At 48.5% G+C, this 23,036-nt stretch overlaps 1 protein-coding gene across 7 annotated transcripts in view; it reads right to left on the reverse strand.

Annotated features, from left to right (window-relative positions):
- LOC116229699 (gamma-aminobutyric acid receptor subunit alpha-3-like) overlaps positions 1-23,036 on the reverse strand; it is an 87,940-nt gene that overhangs the window by 42,719 nt on the left and 22,185 nt on the right. For 3 of the 7 annotated variants that reach the window (XM_090150218.1, XM_090150213.1, XM_090150212.1), the window contains 2 exons: positions 10,502-10,624; positions 7,439-7,560 (listed from right to left, as the gene is read on the reverse strand). In XM_090150218.1, coding sequence (XP_090006344.1) covers positions 7,439-7,560; positions 10,502-10,624 — 245 coding nt within the window. The other 4 variants (XM_031594354.2, XM_090150217.1, XM_090150215.1 and 1 more) reach the window with 4 other exon arrangements.

A 23,036-nucleotide genomic window follows, 5' to 3' on the forward strand; every position in this document is an offset into this window, starting at 1 on the left:
AAAGGCTTTCTCGTAATGACAGTGAGATCGATGGGAGAAGAGCTGAGGTTTCATACTTTTGTTCTTTAATGCTCCCACAGGCAGACAGGATCCTTTCCTAGGAAAAGATTTTTCCAAATTCTTAGCATGAGAACAGGTACATCTCTCCAGAGGGGAGGGCTCTGCTCTCTCTAACTGGAACACCTCTAATTTAATTCCCACGTGTGCAAGTCCCTCTATAGAAAACAACGTCTGGAACGGGAAGTTTACACCCTCATTTTTGGCAGAACAGTGGCTGTTAAGTGGCTAACACAGCACTACAGGAGACGTGTCTTCAGGTAAGCTTGAATTCAGGACTGCAAAAATCTGACCTGGTCTGTGTGAATGCAGATCACTTCCTCAACGCAGAGCCTTTGCCATATTCCCCTTTTGCAAACTGCCGTGTGTGGAGGTTCTTTCTCTTCTTTATTGTCATTGCATCCCTTCCCTTAAGAAGTTTACCAGAATTGCAACTGATCCTTTCAAAAAGTAGCACCTGAAATTACTTTTGCAGTTGAAATAATGCCTCCAGAATTTTCAATTTATTTCGCTCCAGCCGTGAATCATCCCATCCACTGATTCAATCTGAACTTTGTCATCAATGGGATTTTCCAGTCGACTTGGAGAAAAAAAACCACTTGCTTTACCCATGTTGTTGGTTTGAATTATGCTCCTCTAGAAAGTAAAGAGAACAGGATGTCCTTTTCTCACAAAGCAAATTGCAGATTCAGAACTAAGCTATGCCCTATGTTTGCAATTAGCAGTACACCGCAAAGCATTCCTTTTTTTTAAATAACCATTAGTTGTATGTCTTTCAGAATCACACTTTTGAAGTAAGCTACAGGTTAGGATGCAGAGACAAATAAATCAGCAGGATAAATTCCTGGCCCCAACAGACTGAGAGTTTTGCTATTTACTGACAACAAAGTGAGAATTTCACTTTCAGCAGAGCTTGGCTAAGGGAACCCATAGGCTCAGCCCACACAGCCTTATAGCAACTCACTTCCCAAAGCCCCACAAAAACTCCAGTACTTTGATTTAATCAGATAATAACCCTTAAACAAACAAAACAGCATTAACACACTGACTGGTCTAAATCAGCAGCACCAGTCCCCTTGTCACAAGGAGCCACGAAGATGTGATTGGAACTCTCCTTCCAGATGGAACTGGTCTGAAATCCACCACCAGCACAGTCAGTGACTTTTTCTCATCAAGCAGACACAATTGGTGCCTCTGTATAGATACATGAATTGCTGCAAGCATTTTGTCTTCTAGCGCAATGAATAAAATAACTGCTCTTTCCTCAATATCTGACCAGTTGTTTCAACACCAATTTCCCAGAATTAACCAATTAAAGTTGTTTTTAAACTCAGTAGAAGCTAATAAAAGAAAAAATCTTATTTCACAATCTGAATTAAAGACACATTACAAATCCCTTACATGGGACTAAACGGATGGAAACTCTAATAAATGTCTAGCTGCCATGGTCCAACAGATCAATAAAGACATCCTTGTAAGCAGTTTATAGCCATCTATAACACCATCTACTAATGTTCTTAGAACCATCGAACACATGTTCAGCATGCTTATACACCAGCTCATGCCTTCCAGAGTCACCACAAACAAATGGCATCATCCTATTCTAGCTCATACCCACAGCTTCCCCTCTGGGGAGGGACAAGCTGCCTGAACTCAGCACTGGCTTTGGACCAGTCTAGGACTGAAGCTTTGAGAGGTATTCCAGTATAAATGAGTTGGGTAAAAAGTCCTCCAAAAATTTACTCTCCTGGAAAAATTTCTCAACATTTGGGAAAATCTTGCTAACGTGCATATATGCACAGCGGGTAAGTGGCTTGGGACACACTCCTCACTGCAAACACACACAGTAAATTAAGGCACTGTCTAAAAAAAGCACCCAAAGCAGCTTGAGAAACACCTTTACCCTCTCCAGTTCCCTGCAGCCTGAAGGCTTGGTCACTCCCCCATGAAGAACCGAGGTGACCAAAGACAGCTTCATCACTGGGAATCATTCAGCTGCACAGCTCCTGCCCGGACAGGGCTGCTGGCAGGGACCCACACGGTGTCTGTCCCACCTGCCCCTGCCCCCAAGGGACACGGCACTGACCTGAAGCCCAGGTGCTGCTTCCTACTGGCAGTGATGAATCTTTTCACGATGGGTTTCTGACCCCTCCGGAGTGTCTGTGATATCCCTGAAGCTCTGATACAAGCCTGTTGCCCTAAGCAAATTCATAACTTATTTAAGAGAAGACTTTCACCCTTAGGCATAGCTGTCAAGCCCATATTCCTCACTCACCTTCTGATGTGTACATGCCTTTACACACTGAGCTCCCTCTCCCTCTGCACCAGGGGTTTAAACAGCAGCACCAGGGATTTCTGCACGAGAGAGGGGAGCATCAGGGGCTGTGCAAATCCATGGCAAAGCTGCCTTCAGAGAGCTGCACTCAAGGGGAAAACAAGCTTTTTTTTTTCTTCTTTTTTCTGTATTTGTTCATAGATCTTAACTTCAGAAATTTGACAAGATGGTGCAGGGTCCCTGTTGCCCAGAAAGGTAAATAGAAGAAATCACTGCTAAGGCAGTGTCTCAGCTTCAAATTAAAACTCATCAAGGAATCTCAGACAAAGACAAAAAGCTGAGATAAGACATGGATTTTCCTCTAAGAAAGAGGAAGATTCCTCCCCGGAGTAATCAATGCAAGGCATGAAGTCAGATCAGAGAGAAAAGATGAGAAGTTAGGAGAGGTGGAATATTAAGGCAGAGAAACAGATTAAGCATAGCCCTGAAATCCTGGAAATCATAACAAAACACAACGGACCACTGGGCTTGTCAGCTAATGCTTCTCCTGCACAAACAACAGATCGAGGTAATGTTTATGACATGAGTCGTAGGTTAGCTTCATGACACACAGGTGAAAAACAGCACCTTGGAGAGTAAAGGAGCTCGAGGGCAGACAGAGCCCAGCCCCCCTGGTTCCTGGAATCAGCTGCTGCAACAGGGAGCAGTTCTGTAATTCTTTCATTCTATCTCAGCCCCTCTGCCTGGATGGCCACGTAATAACTGAGAAGCTGTTACCTGCAGGAGGTCATGACAAGAAGACAGAGGCACTGAGTGTAACACACTGAATGGCTCACAGGAGCGTGTCAACCCAGGCGGAGCCACTCTGAACCCAAGACCAAAACCTTTGGCCATCAGCACTTGAGTCGGTGAAACATGGGTGGTAAAAGAGGGATACAGACTTTTCCTTGCTCAGAAGACATCATGCCAAACTGCAACATCAGTAAAACAAACAGGAACATCAGTAAAACAAACAGGAAGGAACACTGAACCACGGAAAGAAAACAGCGAAAGCTCCGGTTGGGGTGCACTTCACTTAGAGAAGAATAAAGAGAATCTATCAGCAGGATAAATATTAACAGGTGGCTACAGATCAAAACCAATTGCAAGGCAGAGCTGACTTTGCAAGCCCAGATAAAAGGCACCAGGGGTGCCTGTGCTGGGCATCCTTGACTGGAGATGAGGAAGAGGAGGCAATCAATAGCCTCAGGACACAAGCTGGGACTTTCTGCCTGGGGGGACCCACTTGCTGCCTACCCTGAGAATGACGTCCTGCCCCCAGAGGAGAAGAGATCATAAGAGCCACATATCTAGTTCTTAGGGAATGGCATTACTTTAATCCAGCTGTCTGTGCTTGCTGATCCCTTGCCCTGCAGTAGGCTCCTAACCCTCATCACATCATGGAGACACAGACCAGCAAAATGCCTGTCCAGACACTGCCCATTAGCAGGACCAGGTCAGACATCTGGGGACTCCAGACTGATGAAGTAGGAGATTTTCCAAGGAAATGCCATGAATTACCCTGAAGGTGATGCTGCGTCCAGATGGGAGAACAGCCATCGAGACCAGACTAGCTGCTTAACATGCTACAAATTACTGTTTAATTGCAGTTGGAGAAACTGGGTAATCCACAAAGTTTAAAGTCCATCTCTTAAAAACTGCGACCTCATGGACCTTCTCCTTGTGACAAAACCCTGCCCTTCTTGGCAGCCTCTAGGAAAGGCCAGCAGCTTTCTGGAGTGCAGGCTTCTTTGGCCACTCAGTATGGGAGTTTTGCCCAACACTGCTCCAGACACACTCAGAACCTCACACTTACACTGAGCAGCACCTCAGACTCCCTCAGCTCCTCCAAAGCAGACACCTTTGGAGGCTAAGGAGGCTGAGATGGGAGAAATCCTTACTCTGCTTTGCAAACAGCAATATAGAAAAATAGAAAGGCCCTGTGCGTCCTTCCTGATAGAAAAGGGAAGAAACATTAAACTCTCCATGTGATATTGCCAAAGAGCATTAAAAGGAAGAAAAAGGCTGTGAAAAGTCTGGAAACCTCCCTTCTACTCCTCCCCTGGCATTCACAGGATCAGTGTATTTAAGTTGCAACAGAACAAACCCAACAACCACCAGATGGAAATAATGCTGCTGAAGGTGAGAGCTGCACAGGGACCATTGCTGAACCTCAAACAACCCAACGACAGGCACTATGACTTCTCTGAAGTGATGGTGTGGGCATCCAGCTGGCCGTGCAAGGACTGCAGAACATCAATCACTCTTCACAGTAAGCAGCCAAAGAACACACAGAGTTGTCTGTGCATCAGTCATTCTCAGAGTGTTACTCAGTGTCCCACCGCTCACATTCACACCCTTCCTTTCCAGGTGTATGACATCTCTCCCTTCATCAGCCAGCCCGACCCATTTCTCCTGGCCATACCTTCTCACTCCAACCCTTGCAATAAGGCAAGCACCAGCTTCAAAGCAAAGGCCCTCTCTGCAGGAAGCCCCAGCAGCAAAGAGAATTTGTGAGCTATAAGTAGATGCCCCTCACCACAGCCCTGAGGGGCCAGGCAGAGCATCCATGTGATCCACCACTCCAGACTGAGAGGGGAGGCCAAAGCTGCCCATACAGAACCTCACTCTGCAGGAGATTTTCTTCTCCCACAAGGTTGGCCGTGACAACAGATGTCTCCATTCCCTCAGGGTCCATTTCTGCTCCTCTTCTGACTTAATAACCCATCTGCACTGTGTTTACCCAAGGGAACGACAGGTTATCTGCTGAAAGTTCCTTCCTCTCCAAGCTCCATAACACGATCCATATATGTAGCTACTCCTTTCCCAAGCCCAGACCATTTCAGTGGTCATGGGGTCAGACAGAGCAGAGGACTCAGCCCATTGGAGCAAGACATTCCGAGGGCACATGATAGAAACAGGGGAAAAACCTCCTACCAGGCATGGAAGACTGCTTGCTGACACAAATGGCTGTGTCCCCACTGCTGTTGGTGTTCCTGAAGAAGAAGGGATCTGATAGACACTTCTCCCCCTCAGCCTTTCTTCCAGCATGGCTTGGTGCGTGCTCCCAGACATCCAGGAATCACCAGGACTGCAAGGACTCCTCACTTAAGAGGATGCCCTGAGCCACATCTCAGGGATGGAGCAGCACCCAGGCACGGGGCCGCAATCTCTGCAGTTCTGGGTGCTCTTAAGCAGCCTCAGCACTGCTGTGCTTCAGCCTGAGTCTGCAGCATCCTGGTGGGAAGAGGAGCTTTGGCATGGCAGCTATTAGAGTGGGTGGCAGCAGATGGTGGAAACAGAGGGGATAAGAAAATAAATACAAAGAGGCTATCTTGAGGGGAGAAGTCGCCACATCAACACTCTGTTGCTTACACAGACTCCTTTCCCAAAGTCTAAACAAACATTGCTCAGTTCCCAGTGGGCACGGAAAAGACTTTGCTGGATGCGGGGGCAGGAGCCTGGGCACAGCCAGCCCCATACTGCTCCCATGTGCTGACAAGGGGGTTCAGAAGAACACGTCTGACACAAAGTGAGGAAAACAAGGCCAAGAAGTGAGCCTGCATACCCTGCTGCTTGATTCCCGCTGGTTCTTGCATAACCGTGGACACTGGAAGCCCATCTCTTGCTGACAGTCACCCCAGGATGGCTCCTGGTTTGCAGCAGGTCCATTTCTGCCTGAGCCCCCCAAACCCACAGCCTTTGTTAAGACCTCCTATCTGCATCTGCCAGAGTGTTCCACGAGGGAAAGTCAGAGGTGAAAGCAGTCTTTGAGCATGCAATGTCTGGCTCAGGCAAAGACAATTTATTATGTTAAGCACATTATTAAAGGATCTAAAGCAACAGAGCAGAGATATTCCAAGAAAGGTTTTAACTTTCCCAGCAAGGGGGCTCTTGGGAGTCCTCTTGTTAATACTTAGCACAGGGCTGTCTGCAACTGAGCCTACGGTGAACATAAATGCCCCCTCAGTCCCCTCTCAGAATCATTTGAGTTAAATCAATAGAGCCATCGGGGAGACTTGAGGAAGCAAAGCTATTAGTGGGACCGCAGTTAATTCTGGGGGAAAGAAACAAGCAACAAAAGCAATAAAACTGATGGATAGCCTATGCAGATAGAGTAACCCTTTCCCAGCTGGGTTCTGCAGCATGGCAGCTCATCTGAAGTGAGGATGCTCACTGGAGAAACCCTTCTTCTACAAATTTTACATAACCTCTTCTTAGGGCCATAGCCCTCTAGGAGAGATGTAAGAAGGCCATGACAAGGTGGGGACAAGGGGGTGGGCAGAGGAACACAGGGTGCAATTCCTGGCTATTGCTTTATAACCAGCATACAGGAAGACAGAGAGCTTAGCAGTGAGATGTATGGGGAATGACAGATGCATGGCAAGTCAGCTCTGGGTAGGAATTGCAGTTCCTCCAGTAGGAAGGAACATCTCCCTGTTGCTTTTTTCTCCATACAGCATGCTAGATGCATACCATGAGCACTGGAAGGTGACTACCTAGGGATTTGCTTTCTAAAAGCACTTAAACATCTGCAGGTGCTTGGAGAAGAGCTCAGCAGCTACTGTAATGGCAATGCTGAAGGAAGCTCAGGAGATAGCAGAGCTCGGCTGAGTGCATGGTACCCAGATCAGTACACATAGAAGATTTCCCCAGGTAACAGCTACCTAGGAAGCAGCTGAGAAGACATCAAGAGAGAGGCTCTGCAGCAAAACTCAGCAACTAAAAAGCAATGCCAACATGGATGGAAGGTTCTGCAAGCCGGCGGTGTCATAATTTAGGACATGATACTGCCTATTCAAGTAGCAGAAATAAATAAAATTATATTTGCTCCATCTACAGGCCTACCAATGTAATGTCACAGAAGACCACAACAGTTGTAGAGACGTGCCTGTCTTCTCACAAAATACCAAACGAGATAGAACGGACCCAAAACAACACAACCAGCAAGAGACTGGCTCTGGCTTTCCTCCCAGTACCATCAGTTTTGTTAAAAAGTCATCTGTGCAGCCCCTCATTTCTAAAGCCATACAGATGCAGAGAACATCATCACTCCAACCAACTGACCTCCGAGTCCAGGCCTCAGGCGGTTGTCATAGCCATCCAACAGCCTGTCCAGGATGCGCGTGAAAATGGTGATGTTGTCTTTGCTGTCATCGACGACATCTGAAACATGCTTCTGAGAAAGCCTGGTGCGTTTGGGGAAAAGAGGAGAGAGGAAAAAAGCCACAATCAGAATAGAAATACTCTTTATACACTCTAAGTACCTATGGAAATGAAAGGACACTTATCCATGTCCCAGCCCAGCTAGGAGTACCCTGTGCTGGTGTCCCTCTCCTGCCCCTAAGAAAGGCAGTTGGAGGAATAGAGGTTTTGGGAATCGGAGGGTTATTCAAGTGCTGGTTTCTCCTTGCAGGAGGCATGCAGCAAGTACTGCCAGTTATTTACCATATCAGCCCATTTCCAAGTGTTCTTCCCCTGGGAAAAGGAAAGAGGGGCAGAAAAATGGGAAATCGGTAAAGCAGGCTGGGAGGCTGAGTCTGCCATTAAAACCCTATGTGAGCCATTTTTGCAGTTTGTTGAACTTTCCCTGTTTATAAAATCAAATGAGTTTTCATGCTCCTATCTCCGCTCAGTGTAAGAAGCCTAGGAGCCCCAAATAAGATGATTTCCTTGGGGCATTTTCTGCCCCAGGTGGAACAAAATAAGCAGCACATTTCTCAAACAAAACTCATATCACCAAACAAAATATCCAGCGCAATTTTGCAAGCCCAAGGGGCTCAAATAGCACATTTGCATTTTGCGTCTCCCTTTCAATCAACAGAAAGAAGCCTACGAATCCTCACAAAACCGGCTGCTTCAAAGATTTTAAACAGCACAGGGTATCTGTCAGTGCTGAAGTTCCAAGTACAGCTTTTCCCAGCAGAAATAACTTGTAGGAACAAAACTAATGGAAAGGCAGAAGACTAAGAAACAGAAAACAAAACTCAGTAGAGATGCTGAGATTGCAGGAAAGATGGAGAAGGGAATAAAAACACTAAAGAATAAAAATAAAAAATAAGGGATGTGGCATAAACCTGGAGAAAGCCCAGCAAACCCCTCCTAGGTGCAAAGCATAAGGAAAGTCAATGTCACCAAACCAGTGTTCTAGATTTCTGTTCAGGAGGGGGGAGCAGCCCAGAGAACAGCACAGGGCTCGCTCAGCCCATCAGCTCTGCTCAGCTCATGGGGTGCAGCCATGGCTTTGGTATGAGCAGGGAAATGAAGTGCAAGGATTGAGAAATCATTATGAAGAAGAATGAAAAAAAAAAAAAGAAAGGAAGAGGAAGGGTGTAATATCAGTGAAGCTGTTCAAAGCGTAAACCTGCAGCATCCCATCTGGTTAGATGAGCCACCTCTGACATTATGAGTCCACTTGTAAAGATTCTGTGAGGGGTCGAGAGGGTGACAAGCAGCAGAGCTGCTGGGAGTTTTGTACCAAAATGATTCCCCAACACAAAATCCCTTTCCTGTAAAATAAAGGAATAATAAAATCTGATTTCTACAAAAAAAAAAAAAAAAAAAAAAAAAAAAAAAAATGGAGCAAGGAAGGTTGTAGTTATTTTTAGAGAGAGGCTGAATCGATGTTATTCAGCATGTCGCCGTTAATTGAAATATCTCATTTTGAGCAATTTTGACATTAATCTGTCTGCATCAGTGACCAGCGACAGTGGGAAATTGGATTTCAAGTGCTTGAGGTTTGTTTCTCCAGGGATCAGATCTCACATCTCACAAGGGTGCTTGGTCTCTGATTTGTAGCGAACCAATACCAGCTCTCATGGGAGCAGTGGTCAAGGCAGGAAGCTCAGCCTCCAGCAGCTGAACAAGGCCATGAAGCACTTGAGATGCATCCCTCAGCCCCCATGCAACATCACAATGCTGAAACAGCAAAACCCCTCAGCATCTCAGCCTTTAAGACTTATCTGAACCAAAACAGTGGTTCTGGTTTTCACCTGGACTTGAGCGTAACGGAAATCTGAAATACCTCCACTCCCCCAGGTAAAGGGGATTTTGAGGAATTTAACAAGTGCCTGCTGTAATTAGCGAGGTTTCAATTGTGCCAGCTTTCACTGGATGTCACAGTTAAAAGCAATCCGTAACCGTGTCTGCTGATGGGTATATAACCATCTATAACTTATGAATAGCTAGCACGCTCATGAAAGCTCATTCATTAATGTTTTATAAGCTATCTTTAAAAATTACCCATAATATAAAGAGCGAGAGGACAGATTTTTGTGAAAGAACTCCTGGCAGAGACTCAGCAGCAATGGGAAAAAATGAGTTTACAGATTTCAAAGTGGTTTTACTTAGGCTGACATTTGAGGTTTTGACTTCAACACAAGCAGTATAGGATCCACTTGGAAGGCACCAGGGGAGCGGCACGGGCAGGGGGGAAACAGCAGCGCCAGTGCAACACTACAAGGAGGGATGAATTAAAAGCCTTCAGGCAGGGAAGACAGTTATACAGCAAATTTAATTAGGAGAGGCTGGGGGAAAAGTCATTACATCCCCACTGGAACAGGATTGGCTTGAGATCCCTTCCAACCTCAGCCATTCTATGAGTCTATGAGCCTACGTTCGTGCACAGTTCTCCCTACATCACAAACAGCCAAACTGCTGAAACAGTATTGTCTTCCAGATTGCTTGTTTTTAAAGAGTATTTTAAAAAATTAAAGTTGGAAAGAGGTGTGTGTGCCACTTTCAGGTTAAAAATCATCCAAGCCCACTCCTCACCCAAAGCTGAAATGCAGAAAGGCTATGTTTGAAAACTGGTTTTGTTGCAAAAGATGCTGACAACCGTCCTTAGCAAGAACAGCTCAAATAGTGTTAATGTAATCAGTCAGCTCAGCTGTGCAAGACTGAGCAGTCACTGGGTGAAAGACACAGGGGCTGAGAGCAGAGGCACTGGCAGCAGTCATTGCTGTTGTGTTACGTGCCCACAAAGGCTGCCCAAAGCACAACCAAAGAAACAGCAGAGAATCTTTGCAGGATTTGCCCCAAACTGCTTCATGCGGTTATCAGCACAGGTATATTGAAGCACAGAGAAAGAACAGCAGCCTTGGCCAAAGGCCTTGCCTCTTGCCACCTTACCCAGCATCAGCAGGGACAGCTGACAGCAGGAGTCCGAGGGCAGCAAGAGAGAGAGATGCCATTCCAGTGAGCCACGGTGCCATGGCCTCAGTGCACAACGAGCAGCAAGCGAGCCTCCAAAACCTGCCATGGGGGCACAGAAGAGAGAAGACTTCATTTACTAGGAGGAAAGCAATTGATTTGGTTCCATTTTTTCCCAGTGTATAACCATATCAGCCATTATACTCTTTCTGGAGTATCATGTTTGTTGGACCAGAGGCAGCACTGCAGGGTCAGAGCCAGGAATGTACGTACACATACACACGTTCATTGAGCATCCAGCAGCACCTCAGGTGCTTTGATCCCTTCCAGTCATTGCACAGTTTCATTTCCAAAGTGATCACACTGTTTCTTGCACCCATCCTTCCCTTCTCCTCACCTCTAATGCTCAGGCATCACCTGGCAGCAGCTCCCCCAACTCATGCTGCCGAGGGACACCCACAAGTCTCAAAACCCATTTTTTTCTCTTCCTAATGTCTCTCTGGACAGCTAGACCATGCATTTAATTCTCCTAACGACATCACCAGAAATTACCATAAAGTTAGGGCACCGAGGCCCAAGGTAGTGGGAGTGTTCAACTGTACCACACTAAGGATGCTCAGATTTTTTCATTAATGTTCAGTTTTACATTTATTGTGATGCAATTACACATTTAACTGCCTTTCCCCTTTTATGTATCTCATTATGTTGATGCACCTCGGAACAGTACTGCCAAGCAACAGCCAGATAAATACAGCTTGTCATGATGTCTGCCCGACAGACAGCTCCTGCCTGGCACACGCGGGCAGCTTGGTGCTGCATCAGCCAGGCACAGCCACGAGCCCAGAGCCAGGGGCTTCTTTTGACCACAGCCTTGCATGGAGCATATTTCACATGTTACCTTTGTCTTCCTCCCCATTACTCATTTAAAGCCTCCACATCAGCGCATGGATTAATGATGTGTAGCTGAAAGTCTGTAGGTGCAGGGCCTTATTTAAGTGGAGGGCTACCAAGTGGAGCACAACCCTCCCTCTACCAATAAGTGAACACTTTGGGGGAAGCTGTCCTGGCACAGGCACACCTACACCACCATAGGCAATGAGCCCTGCTTTGAAATCCATCTTCTGACTCCTGCCACCCTATAGCTGAGAAGGGACACAGGCTTGGATTTCAAGTATTTGCTGATGAAGTACAAATTAGGGAATGAACATCTGCTCTGTGGGAAACTCCATCAGTTTGGGGAAGCTTGTTCCAAAACAGAACAAGGACAGCTAAAGTGTTGATGTTTCTTACAAGGCAAATTCAGAACTCCTTCAATTAGCAGCTCCTCAACAGATTTCCTTTCAATTCTCTTAAACTTGAAGATTATACAATAGGATTTAATTTTATTTTATTTTTTTCTAAGACAACTTCAATCACCAGCCAAAATCAAAACCCCACTGCTGGCTTCCCTCTCCCTTCCCCACATCACCACTAAAGAAACCTCATTGAAATCGCTTTCCCATTCAACAGATTTCAATGAACCGTTTGTTTTGGCAGAATTTGCACTGCCAGCATTTTTAACCAGTGCTATCCACGTGAATCAGAACCATCCCATTTCACAGCAGATGCTTCATGGCTTTGCAGGAATTCCTGGATTTGGTGAGACCACAGGCTGGGAAGATGACGCACCAAGGCTGGGACAGGGCAGCTGAAGTAATTCAGGAAAAGATAAGGCCAGGAGAAGTGATAAAAGCCACCTGATGGCTGTCTGAACCAAGAAGTTCAAGACAACCACGCTTCCACCTGACCTTGGTTCATGCAGTTTTCCTTACATGGAGATGAATGGTCAATTCTGTGCTTTGGATTGCTCCGCTGAAGGTGCTAGCCAAGGATAACAGGGTTACCTGAATCAAGTTAAATACATGCTCAAGTCTCATTTTAAGGATCAGAAACAGCTCTGCATACCTGCAGTAAGAGAATATCTGTCCTCACCAGCCCCCTGCTCTGAGCATTCAGTGTTCTAGCACACAGGATGCCCCTGAGATAGGGCATGAGAGCACATGCACGGCTGGTTCACTGTGAAGGCTCTTATGGGCTCAGGAAGGACTGCACAGCATGGGAAATAGCTTGGCACCATTTTCTAACTCTTTCTTTTGGTTCTTGTTTCATGTTTTGCCTGAGGGATTTGGATAGAAGAGACTATGCTACATTTTCCTTACTCTTTGGCTCTGTTACACTTCTGAGACATGGACTGCAAAGCAGACCCAGTCTGAAGGATTGTGGTTGGCATTCCTGACTGACGCAGGGGCTGCTGATGGGGAATCCTGGTGGCCTCAAGATGCTGAGCCAAGCAGTACTGGGGTAACCACAAAAGGAGCAGTCTCCTTCCAGCTCCGGTGCTCATCACCCCATTGCCAGGCAAGGGCTGCATCTCTGAAGAATGCAAGGAAACCTCAGCAGAGGATGTCTTCACTCCTTCCCCTAAAATGTACAGTTTTAAATACAGCTTAGCCAGAGCCCAGTTGATCCCCATGGCACAGCAGCTCCCAGCACCTTCTCTATAAGGACGGGAAAGCTCAAAGCAGCTCTGCTCTTCCTTCCTCCATCTGCCCATGGCTCATTTCTTAATGGCACGCTTAGCAAACACATTCATCACTAATTCTGCAGTTGCTGGTAACCTCCACAGCTGAATCAAATGCAGATTTTCTAAGGAGCCCCGCTAACATTTTGCAGCTGGGATTCGGCAATACTTAAAGTACAATTCAGTGCACTCGGGATTTTGGCAGGTTTCTTTATAGCCAGATACCTAAAGGCATCATAAATATGCCCACTCCTCTCCAACACATGCTGCATGCCCAATCTCCAGAGCACCATAGCAAAACAACACTCCCAAGAAATAGAGCTTTCCTCCTGGATGCGTCATTTTGGAAGGAGGAATGGGAAAAGCTTCCCTCTCCCCAAGACAGTGACACACTGGTTCCTCCTGTGATGAGATTTGGGAACCAAAAGGTTCTGGCACCTTTTGGATCAGCAAGGTCTCCATGTAGCTATGTTAACAATGGGGATCTCCTGACTCTGCATGCTGGGCCTAATCTTTCAAGCACTCCTTATCGTAGAAGCCATTAAATATTCTGAAATTCTTTCCTAGGAAATTATGATTAGCACAGGTTTCATGCTGACAAGGGAAAGAGCTCTGGAGGTGGAGAATGAAAGGTAAAGCTTGCAAAAAACCTTGGGAGAACAACTCAGGGAGGGAGAATGCAAGCAAAGGAAAGCAAATCGAGAGTGAAGAGCCCTGCAAAGCCACACAGGTACATTTGTGAGAGTCACACTGGCATCTTCCTCAAATTACCACCTCCTTGAAACACACACAGCCAAGGGAGCAACTTGATTCACTTAGCCAGACTCATCATGCAGGTGGCACTGATGAAGCAGCAGCCCATAGGACACATCTGCCCACCGTTACCACACCAAGAGTCTCAGTGTACCTGCAGTGTCACTGAGCTGGCCTGCCCATGCGCCACATACCTTTATCAGTCGCATCAGCTGGAGGAGTGCTGAGCACTGCAGCTCCCACTCAGTCCACAGCCCCCAGGACCTGCAGCTGCTCTGCATCTCTGCCAAATCAGGTATCTCAGGGGGTATTTGCAAAGAGGAGCTGGTGCTGGGAAGCCAGCTGGAAAACAAGCTGGGAAGCAGAGGCAGCCACAATCCAAAGGCTCAGATAGAAACACTCTCACACTGGGGAAAAAATGTTATCTCAACCCTGCTGGTGCCGAGCACATCCACCACCTGCACAGTAGCACAGCCAAGCACTGCAGGTGACCTCACAACACCTGCATATTTATCCCCAGATCAGGTGCACTCGCAACAGCACAAGTGGCTCCTCAGAGCCCTTCTTTATTGCCTTGGAGCCTTTCAAACCAGGTCCCAGTCATCAGGAGAGGTCCTCTGACATCCCTCACGGATCGCAGAGCTGTTCAGACACACACAGCCGGCCCCGATCCTCTGCAACACACCAGCCTTGCGGTCATCACTGCTGTGGGGAAGGCTTGGAGCTCTCTGCAGAGATGGGCAGCCAGTGAGCACACTGTGCAGCAGTAATAAAGGCAGATGATACACATGCTGCCTTGTGTCCCTGGCTGGGAAGGTTTCACTTCAATTCTCAATAGCTTCAGTGAAAAAGAAGAGTTTCTTTGAATAAAACTATTTTTTGGGGAGGTGCAGGAGTTGCAATGAGCAGACACTGTTTGTCTGGGAGCCTGGAAATAATGGAATAAGCGTGATGCTTCACAAGACTCTTGTCTGACAGGCTCCCTGCTATGAGATGAGCTAACCAGGAGGCACACACACACTGCACAGCACAGACACCAAGCCAGCATGCACTGGAAGCACTCCAGCCACACCAGCACCACTCCACCTGTACCAGCGAGCACAGGGAAGGCTGTCTGTCAGCTTGGACCAACGGGAGTGCTCTGCTTCCATCATCTAACATAGCCCAGATTTCTGACTTGGCTCTCTGCTTAGCTCTGCTTTGTGCTAAATAGATGCTGCCAGAAGCCCAACAGCTACCAGAGCATTTATAAGGATCAGAGAACGAGGAGAAGGCAGCAGTACCCCTGCCTACCTGAATCAAACTTGCTGTTTACCATCTCAGAGAAACAGCCCTGGCTCACAGCAAGCTGCACATGGCAGAGGAACCACAGTTTTCAGCGCAGATATGAAAACGTTTGTGCTTTCCACCCGAGAGGAGCGCATCGAGCAGTCCCTATCAATGCACACCCCGCACAGGCCATAAACAACCTTCCCATCAATCTGCCATGCAAGGTACAAGGCACACGTGATGGTTACCAAATGCGTTGTCTGCGGCTCTGCAAGAAACACCAGCAGAATGGGACACTTGAAACCAGAGGCACAAGGGAAGGAAATTTAAAGGTTCAGATTAACACAGATCGCGAAAGCAAGCGCTAATCTGGGTCCCTGCTGCAGAAGGCTGGTGATGGAGCTAAGGAGCTCCGTGCCCAACTCCCAGCTTAGCTTTAATTTTTCAAAACAAGAAGCTGCCTGACAGTTTCTCATCAAAACAAAACTAATCTCAGTACTGCAGTTCTCCACTTGAAAACACATCCAGAGGGACTGTAGAGTGATTCACACCCACAGCCGCTACAGGAAACCGTTTGCACTCACAAGTGTAACAAGCCAACACTGATTCACCCACACAATTACAGGCAGACACTGATTCACGGCTACTGCAACTGCAGACAGACTGACTCACAATCAGAGCAACTGCAGACAGACTCGGGCTCAGAGCACTACTGGAAATACAACTGTGCTGACAATGCCCACAGTCAGCATTCACATTGTACATACACAAATCCCTGGGAAACCAGCCAGCACCCCAACCAAGCAGCTAGCCAACCCCATGCTTCTGACCTTCACCCCATCAGCCATCTTTCCTTACTGATGGAACAATAACCACAGCTCAGCAGTTGCTCCTTCCCTGACTTCATGCTTGCCCAGCACTATTCTCACAGCCTGCACCAGGAGCAGAGATGTACGATGCACAGTCAGACACGTAATGTGTAGATGGGAAATTTATATGGCAATACCATATATGTGCACTGACTGCACTGACTTTATTTCCAGAATATAAGTAAAAGCAGCCAAGTATAATACATTCACCCCTGGGCTAAAGGAGATGGCAAAAGACTCTCCACTGGGCAAAAGCTTGAAAGCAGGATTATTTACTACACTCTGGCTGGGTATGTAATTATGTCAGCATTCAGCCTGGGTATTGTGCTACTTTTTGTAAACAGTTGGCAGGAATACTCCTACTGAGATGAGGAGCTGGGCTTCTTCTATAGTGTTGAGAGGGAGCAGAGTGAAGAGGAAGAGGTCTGTTTAGTGAAAAAGAAACCGAGGTGAAAGAATGAATTAAGCAGAAAAAGGCAAAGGGAAAGCTGACAGTGAAGTGGGACAGGTGGCAGCCTCAGACAAAGAAGAAAGGAAAGGAGAAAACAGGAGGAGGAAAGCTGCTTGATGCAGAGTGCTGATAAAAGCTCCAGAAGCAAAAGCAGCAGCCCCCCAGTGCAGCGGTGCAGCAAATGCATGTGTGCGTACCCACAGCACTGAGCACTGCTGTGAACTGGGAGGAGATCGAAGGGAAAGGGATGCAGCCCCCAGCCAAGCGTGTGCCACGGGGCCCAGGTGCAGACACAACCACCCCAGCTGCTCCCATCTCTGGATGTAAGCAGGAGTGGCACGTTTGCGTTCTCCTGGCACTGCACTTGTGTGCACACGTTGCAGGGCAGCCGCCACAGACACTGGCGGAAGGGCAGCAGACAGAGCTCCATCCTCCACAACAGCATCTTCTCAAAACAGTCTGAGATCCTTTATCCGTTGGGATAAAGAGAGTTAAAAGACAGACTACAGAAAAAAAGAGGACTTGCCCAAAGCACAAGCAGCATCTCTTAGTCGCAGGTTGCTCCTGCCACACCACCTGTTATTTTTCTTCTCACTCAGTGCAAGGACTAAGAGGTGAGGGAACAAACCTGTGTTGCTGTCAGAGCTGCTCAGGTGAGCAGGGACCAGAACTGCTCCCACCAACCAGCCCGTGGCAGCAGCAGCCTCACTGAGGGTCCCAGATCCCCCTCTCTGTCTGAGGACTCTACTGCAAATACAGGCAGCCTGAAGGTTCAGGAGAGACTGTGGCTGCAACTGGCCAGGGAAATGAATTATTTCCTCAATTATACTCCTCTCGTCCAGACCAGAATCATTCTGGCAGAAGGCAAAGCAGGGAACAATGGATAAACGTTGCAGTGGGAACTGTCTAATGCTTAATTGCATTACGCTGCTCCTTTTAAATGATCCATATCTCAGTCCCATTAATTTGCGGGAGGAGGATCTGGAGCCTTTTTCCCTTCCCTCCTATACTGTTCTCAGAGACCATCCCACTCCTTCCCTTTCTTCCTCATCCCAACCCCAACTCTGCATCGGTGCCCATTAGGCCTGGCTATGGGATTCAGGGGGAAATTTGACTTTGCTTTACTACGTTGTTCTCTCTGTACAGCCCTTCCCCTGTATTTACCGTCCGGCTCCAGGACCCCGGCTCATCTCGTTCTCTTTCAGGCATTTGCTCTCTCCCCGCTCCCCGCACGGGTAGGGTGGGCTGGGGCCGGGGGTCCCCCGCCCAGCTCGGGCTATCGCTCTGCTCCGGACCTACGCGCTCCGGAGTTGCTGCGGCATCAAGGATGCTCCCTCTCAACGCCCCGTCCTCTTCCTTTCTCCCCTCACCGCTCACCGGCCGACAGACAATAGCCGGGGGTGCAGCCCCTCCCCGCACGCCCATCTCCACGCCCGGCGAGGGATACCCACCCAACACAACGGAGACCCCCGCGGAGCACTCACCGCCGCGCCGGCTGCCCCAGACGGGGGGGGGCCGGAGCCCGCACCGCTCCGCGGCCCCGAGCCCGCCGTGCCCGGGCTGCCAGCCGCCGCCTGCGCGCTCCTCCGGCCGCGGCGAGGGAGGGAGAGAGGGAGGGAGGGAAGCAGCATCCCCCCGCCTTCCTCCTCCTCCTCCTCCTCCCCGCGGCCCGGAGGAGGGTTTAACCACCCGCTTTGTGCAGATCGGAGCGGGAGGCAGCTCCCTTACCCCGCCGCCCTCCCTGCCCCAAGCGATGTCATAGCCCTCCGCTGAAGCCCAGCATCCTTTCTGCAGCGCCGAACGAGCGGAGCACAGCAGGCTGCTCCCAGCACCTACCTGTTGAAGGGTGGGCGCTCCCCAAGGCGCTGAGGCTCTGCGAGGAGGCGGCTGGCACCCCGAAGGGTGCTGTGCCCCGGACCCTATCGAGCTGCTGCCTCGTCCCCCGCGAGGCCCAAATCTCCCGGCAGAAAAGTTGGGACTGCAACTTGGAATTGCCGGAGGTTTATATTGCAATAAAACGGCATGCAGAGGAAAACAAGCGCAGAGGAAGGGCGGGAGGAGGAAGACAGGTTCAGATGCTCCGAGGAGTAGGCAGTAAAAGCAAGGACAAAGTGGCAGCACGGGGATCCCAGAGGAAGCGCGATGCCAGACGAAGTGATGCAGGACGCACCGGCCAGAGCCAGCTGGGATCAGGAGGCTCTGCAGAGCCCCACAGCTGAAGCTGGGCAGACAACAGCTGACAGTAAGGCGCACTCAAAATATATTGTCCCTGCAGAGCTCTCCTTGTGGAACACTCTGCAGGACTCAGCTGCAGCTGTGACTTTGTGGTACATAACCACTGCTCTGCCACTGAGGGTCTGGGATGAGGAAGGATGATAACCATAAGTATCGCTGCCCTTCTCAAAAATACCTTTGAGTATTAAAAATAATACACAAACATCATGGTAAGAATCTGAAGACGAGCATGTAAACAGTTAAATCCAGTCCAAGTATCAGTTTTCTGCATTTCCATAGCCCAATCCTTGCTTCCCAGAAGAATCTAAAGCATCACTCAAGAAGAGTGAGATGTGTGCATGCCAGTAGAGGACCTTTTTTATTTTTTCCTCCACAGTTGTGGGAAAACATAGGAAAATTCACATTGGAAGAGATTTCAGATCATCGAGTCCCATCTCCCACTCAAAGCACACAGAAGAGTCCAGGGAACAACAAAAGCCAGCCATACTTATTGACACCAAGTTTCTGCTTACTTCAGAGTTCCTTCCACAGCACATCTCCTTCTGTTCTTAATTTATACGCTTGTAAATAAGTGTTGGCAAGGGAACAGGAGTGAGCTCAGTGGGAGACCCGATACACACTGAAGTAAAGGTCCTGAAGACCCAGGCTACGACCTTCCCATGGGGAAATGACACTCCATGGGAAAACACTGCTGTGAACCATTCCCAGAGGTAGGGCAATGCACAGGACCTTGATAACTCAGGAGCATTGATTCCCTATAGGATCAGAGCAGAGGAGGCCCTCAAGCTCGTTGTTCCTCCTTTCCAAACTGACTCAGCTGTTGGCAAGAGCTGCCTTGGGTAGAAGAAGAGTCATGAAACACAATCAGCGAGACGAGCGTATCCGGAGACAAGTGACTCAAGACTTAAATGGCTCATATTGAAGAACATTCCAAGATTTATAGGTTTAAGTAGCGCTAACAATAGTCTCAGGCAACAGAGGCTGTGGTTCTCTTGAGGCCTGTTCATCCATAAGCAACAGCAATACAGATTTCCCCAGGAACAACATAGCTCACTCCACTCCCAGATGCCTTCTTGGCTCACTGAGAGGTCTCCTCTGCCACTGCCAGCAGCCTGAAATAGTCTTGGGCATGAAGGTCTTTATTGAAAAAGTTTTCCTAACAAGCCCAAAATTATACAAAATTCCTCCCTTTGCAGCCATAATATACAGTAGACTCCCTTTGTAAAAGTGGGGGAAGTGGCCATAACTGGGGTCAGACGGAAAGGCTGCTGCTTACCCCAAAGAGCACCATGTTGACATACTCCTCCCCAAAAGGGTTGGAAGGGGAATCTCTCCTCCCTTCACCCCTTTCCCTCTCAGAGAGGGAAAGAACACAAGCTGAAGGGCTACAGGGATGTTGTCACATGAACAGTGACAGCTGTCAGCACTGCAAAAGGTACCCCACCTAAAGCCACTGTAAGTGAGAAGGAGGTCAGTGGATGTGCACACTGCACCCTTCTCATCCTTCCAGATGCTCTGGATCCAGATCATATCACACTCAGACCCCTGGCAGAGTAGGAACCTGTGCTCCACAGCAAGGTCTACCACCAGCCAGCCAAGCAGCAGTAATCAGAATCTCTACCAGCCAAGTCACAGACACCACTCCTCCTGGAAAGGCTCCAAAGCCTTGCATGATTTGTGCCCCTTAAGGGCTGGCCAGCCCTCCTTGCAAGGGGGATATCAAAGGAAGCCCCAATCCTAATGGAAGAAATAGACCTTTTTCATCCCAGCAAGTGAAGAGTCCAACTAATCATAAAGAAGGAGACTACTCCTGTCATCTGCTAGTGACATAAAGACACAAGGGTCTTCAGCAGAAGCACATAATAGCTTTAATCAACAGGAGAGCTGAGACTCTGGCCAGGGAAGAAGGCATTAACCAGCTCAGGAAGCCCTGCTTTAGGAAATCTTTTCTGAAAGAGAAGGCAATGTTATCAATAGCTGCTCATAGTCAGCCAGAATTGTCTTGACCTTTGCTCTGTTTGGAACAATACAGCCTTTCCCTAAACATCAGTCTCTGTAGATAACATCCATCTCTTTCAGAGGCATAAAAACATCATTTGAGACCTGTGATCAATTATTTTTTAATGCATCATAAAGCTTTATTTCCTTCTTAAAATATACTACTGAAAAAAACCCTCTCCTTTACTTGTTGAAATGCTTACCTGAACTCTGGTACACTCCAGAATGAGATGGCATTGAGGCAAAACCCTTTTTATGATGATCAAGGTTAAACTTTCAGGCTGTCACCATATTACTGAAGAGTAATCTCTCAAAATGGAAGTACAGCAGCCTGGGAATATCTTGCTTATAATTAGCTAAGCCTTTCACTTCTGCCACCCTGTTCAACCAGCCAGAATAGAAGCGTGCTTAGTTTTAGATCTATACTACAGTGCCCTTGAACTGAGAGGGATTGCAGATTTAATAACTGCTAGCCTAGTGAAGCATTTAGACTGGATGGTCCTTTGGCTGGATCACGGGATTAGGGATGTGCAGCACAGGTCTGGCACACCCAAGCTCTTTGAAGCAAGCCTGGGCCATCCACATTCATTCCAGCTGACACCCAGACCCAGCACTCAAGGGAGCTGTAGCTCCTACATAGCAGCAGTCAGGGTACAGCGCTGATCCAAGGAACATCGAAAGGCAGAGGCAGTGTGCTGATGGAGGTGTCACCCAGTGACACGTGGCTCCCCAGAGTTGCCGGGTGCTGGAAACCTGCTCTGAGGCTGAAGGCTCATCAGTACCAGGAAAGTACTCCAGTCAGAGTGGCTCTTGCATGCAGGCACCCAGTTCGGCATGGGGCAAGTCCCATTTTCTCTACAAACAATCTAGCCATGAGCGTGGCCACAAGTCTGTTGCACCAGTCCTGCACTGGGTGGCCTCTGCAATCTGACACCCCCACCCATCCACTCTGAGGCCCTCTGAGCTGCTGGGGAAGAAACCAACCTGCGTATAGTAAGCAAACAAGTAGCTGATGCAGGTAAGGGACCAAAACAGGAGATGCACCATGATGCACATGGGTCCAGCTCCTACACCAAACAAAGGCTGCCACTTACCCCAAGGAGCACCATGTTGACATACTCCTCCCCAAAAGGGCTGGAAGGGAAATCTCTCCTCCCTTCACCCCCTTCCCTCTCAGAGCATCCAGGGCCTTCTCAAAAACCCAACTCCTGTCCCACTCTCCTGATGCTCACCCTCCATCCCCACCATACCAGGCTGCTCCTTCTCTCCACCCACCCGCTCCTTGCACCCGTAGCAGGGCTTCCATCGTCAGAGCTGGCTGCTGCCTGGTGCTTTATTAGCCTGTCTCCATGGCAACTCGCCTACAGCTTAACTCTGAGAGACCCCTATCTCACCACGGCCATAAATCAGCCACCTGCCTGCATCCTCGGTCAGAGATGGGGGTCACGGCTCATCCTGCACGCTGCTGGCAGCCTTGTGACTGCCATCCCAACCTCCAGGGCTGTCCCACACAGGCAGAGCGCTGTGCACCACACTGCAACCCTCAAGCAGAGTCTAGCAGTGATGCAAAGAAACAGAACCAAAATGATGTTGGTTTTCCCAGTGTGCAGGCAAACTGGAGCCAACCGTGCGAACTCTTCCTCCTTTGTGCAGGGAGAAGAGCCTTGGGTTGCTGCTGCAGTAATACAGAATGTCAGGAAGGGCTGCACCACTGGCCAGAACCTAGCAAGCGGGCACAGCACTGGGCTGAGGTAGAAAGGTAACAACTTTCCCCATGGTAAGCAATCCTCCTCCCTTCTCTACTCCAGCATGTCCACAGTGAAGCTCCTGAAGGGGACAAAAGCCACCTGAAGCGTTCTGCTCTCCCTGATGCCTCAGAAACACCTAAGAACAACCTTTCCCCCAGCACAGTGTAAAGTGGTAGCCCTCTCCAAAGCTTTATTTCAGCAGCACTGCCCTCTGGGTATCCCTTTAACAGTAAACCCATTGGCTGGTATCTCCTATGCTGGGTGGTTGGAAACAGGTGGATCCAAAAACCTGCTGGTTCCTATAAGAGGCACACTGAAAGTCTCCAACTCTAAATCTCAGGGTTTGTGAAAGGAGACAGCTTTATCTTTATATCCCACATCATACATTATGCAGTCTGTCACTTCACGCATACACTTCAAGAACTCAGTGGTGGGGCTTAACCTTGGAATCAAATGCCAAGGTGGCTCCCACCACCAGGAGCGCAGTCTCCATAAACCTGGCAAAGCAGTCAAGAAGGGAAGCACCGCTTGTAGAAGGCGTTGGTGCATTGCAGCACTGTGCAGGAGGGAAAGAGGAGGGCAATGGGCCAGGGCATAGCTTTCAGATGGTTCACTTGAGATCTGAGGCAAG

Source organism: Phasianus colchicus, chromosome 14, assembly GCF_987193195.1.
Source record: "Phasianus colchicus chromosome 14, bPhaCol1.hap1.1, whole genome shotgun sequence".
Lineage (NCBI taxonomy): Eukaryota > Metazoa > Chordata > Aves > Galliformes > Phasianidae > Phasianus > Phasianus colchicus.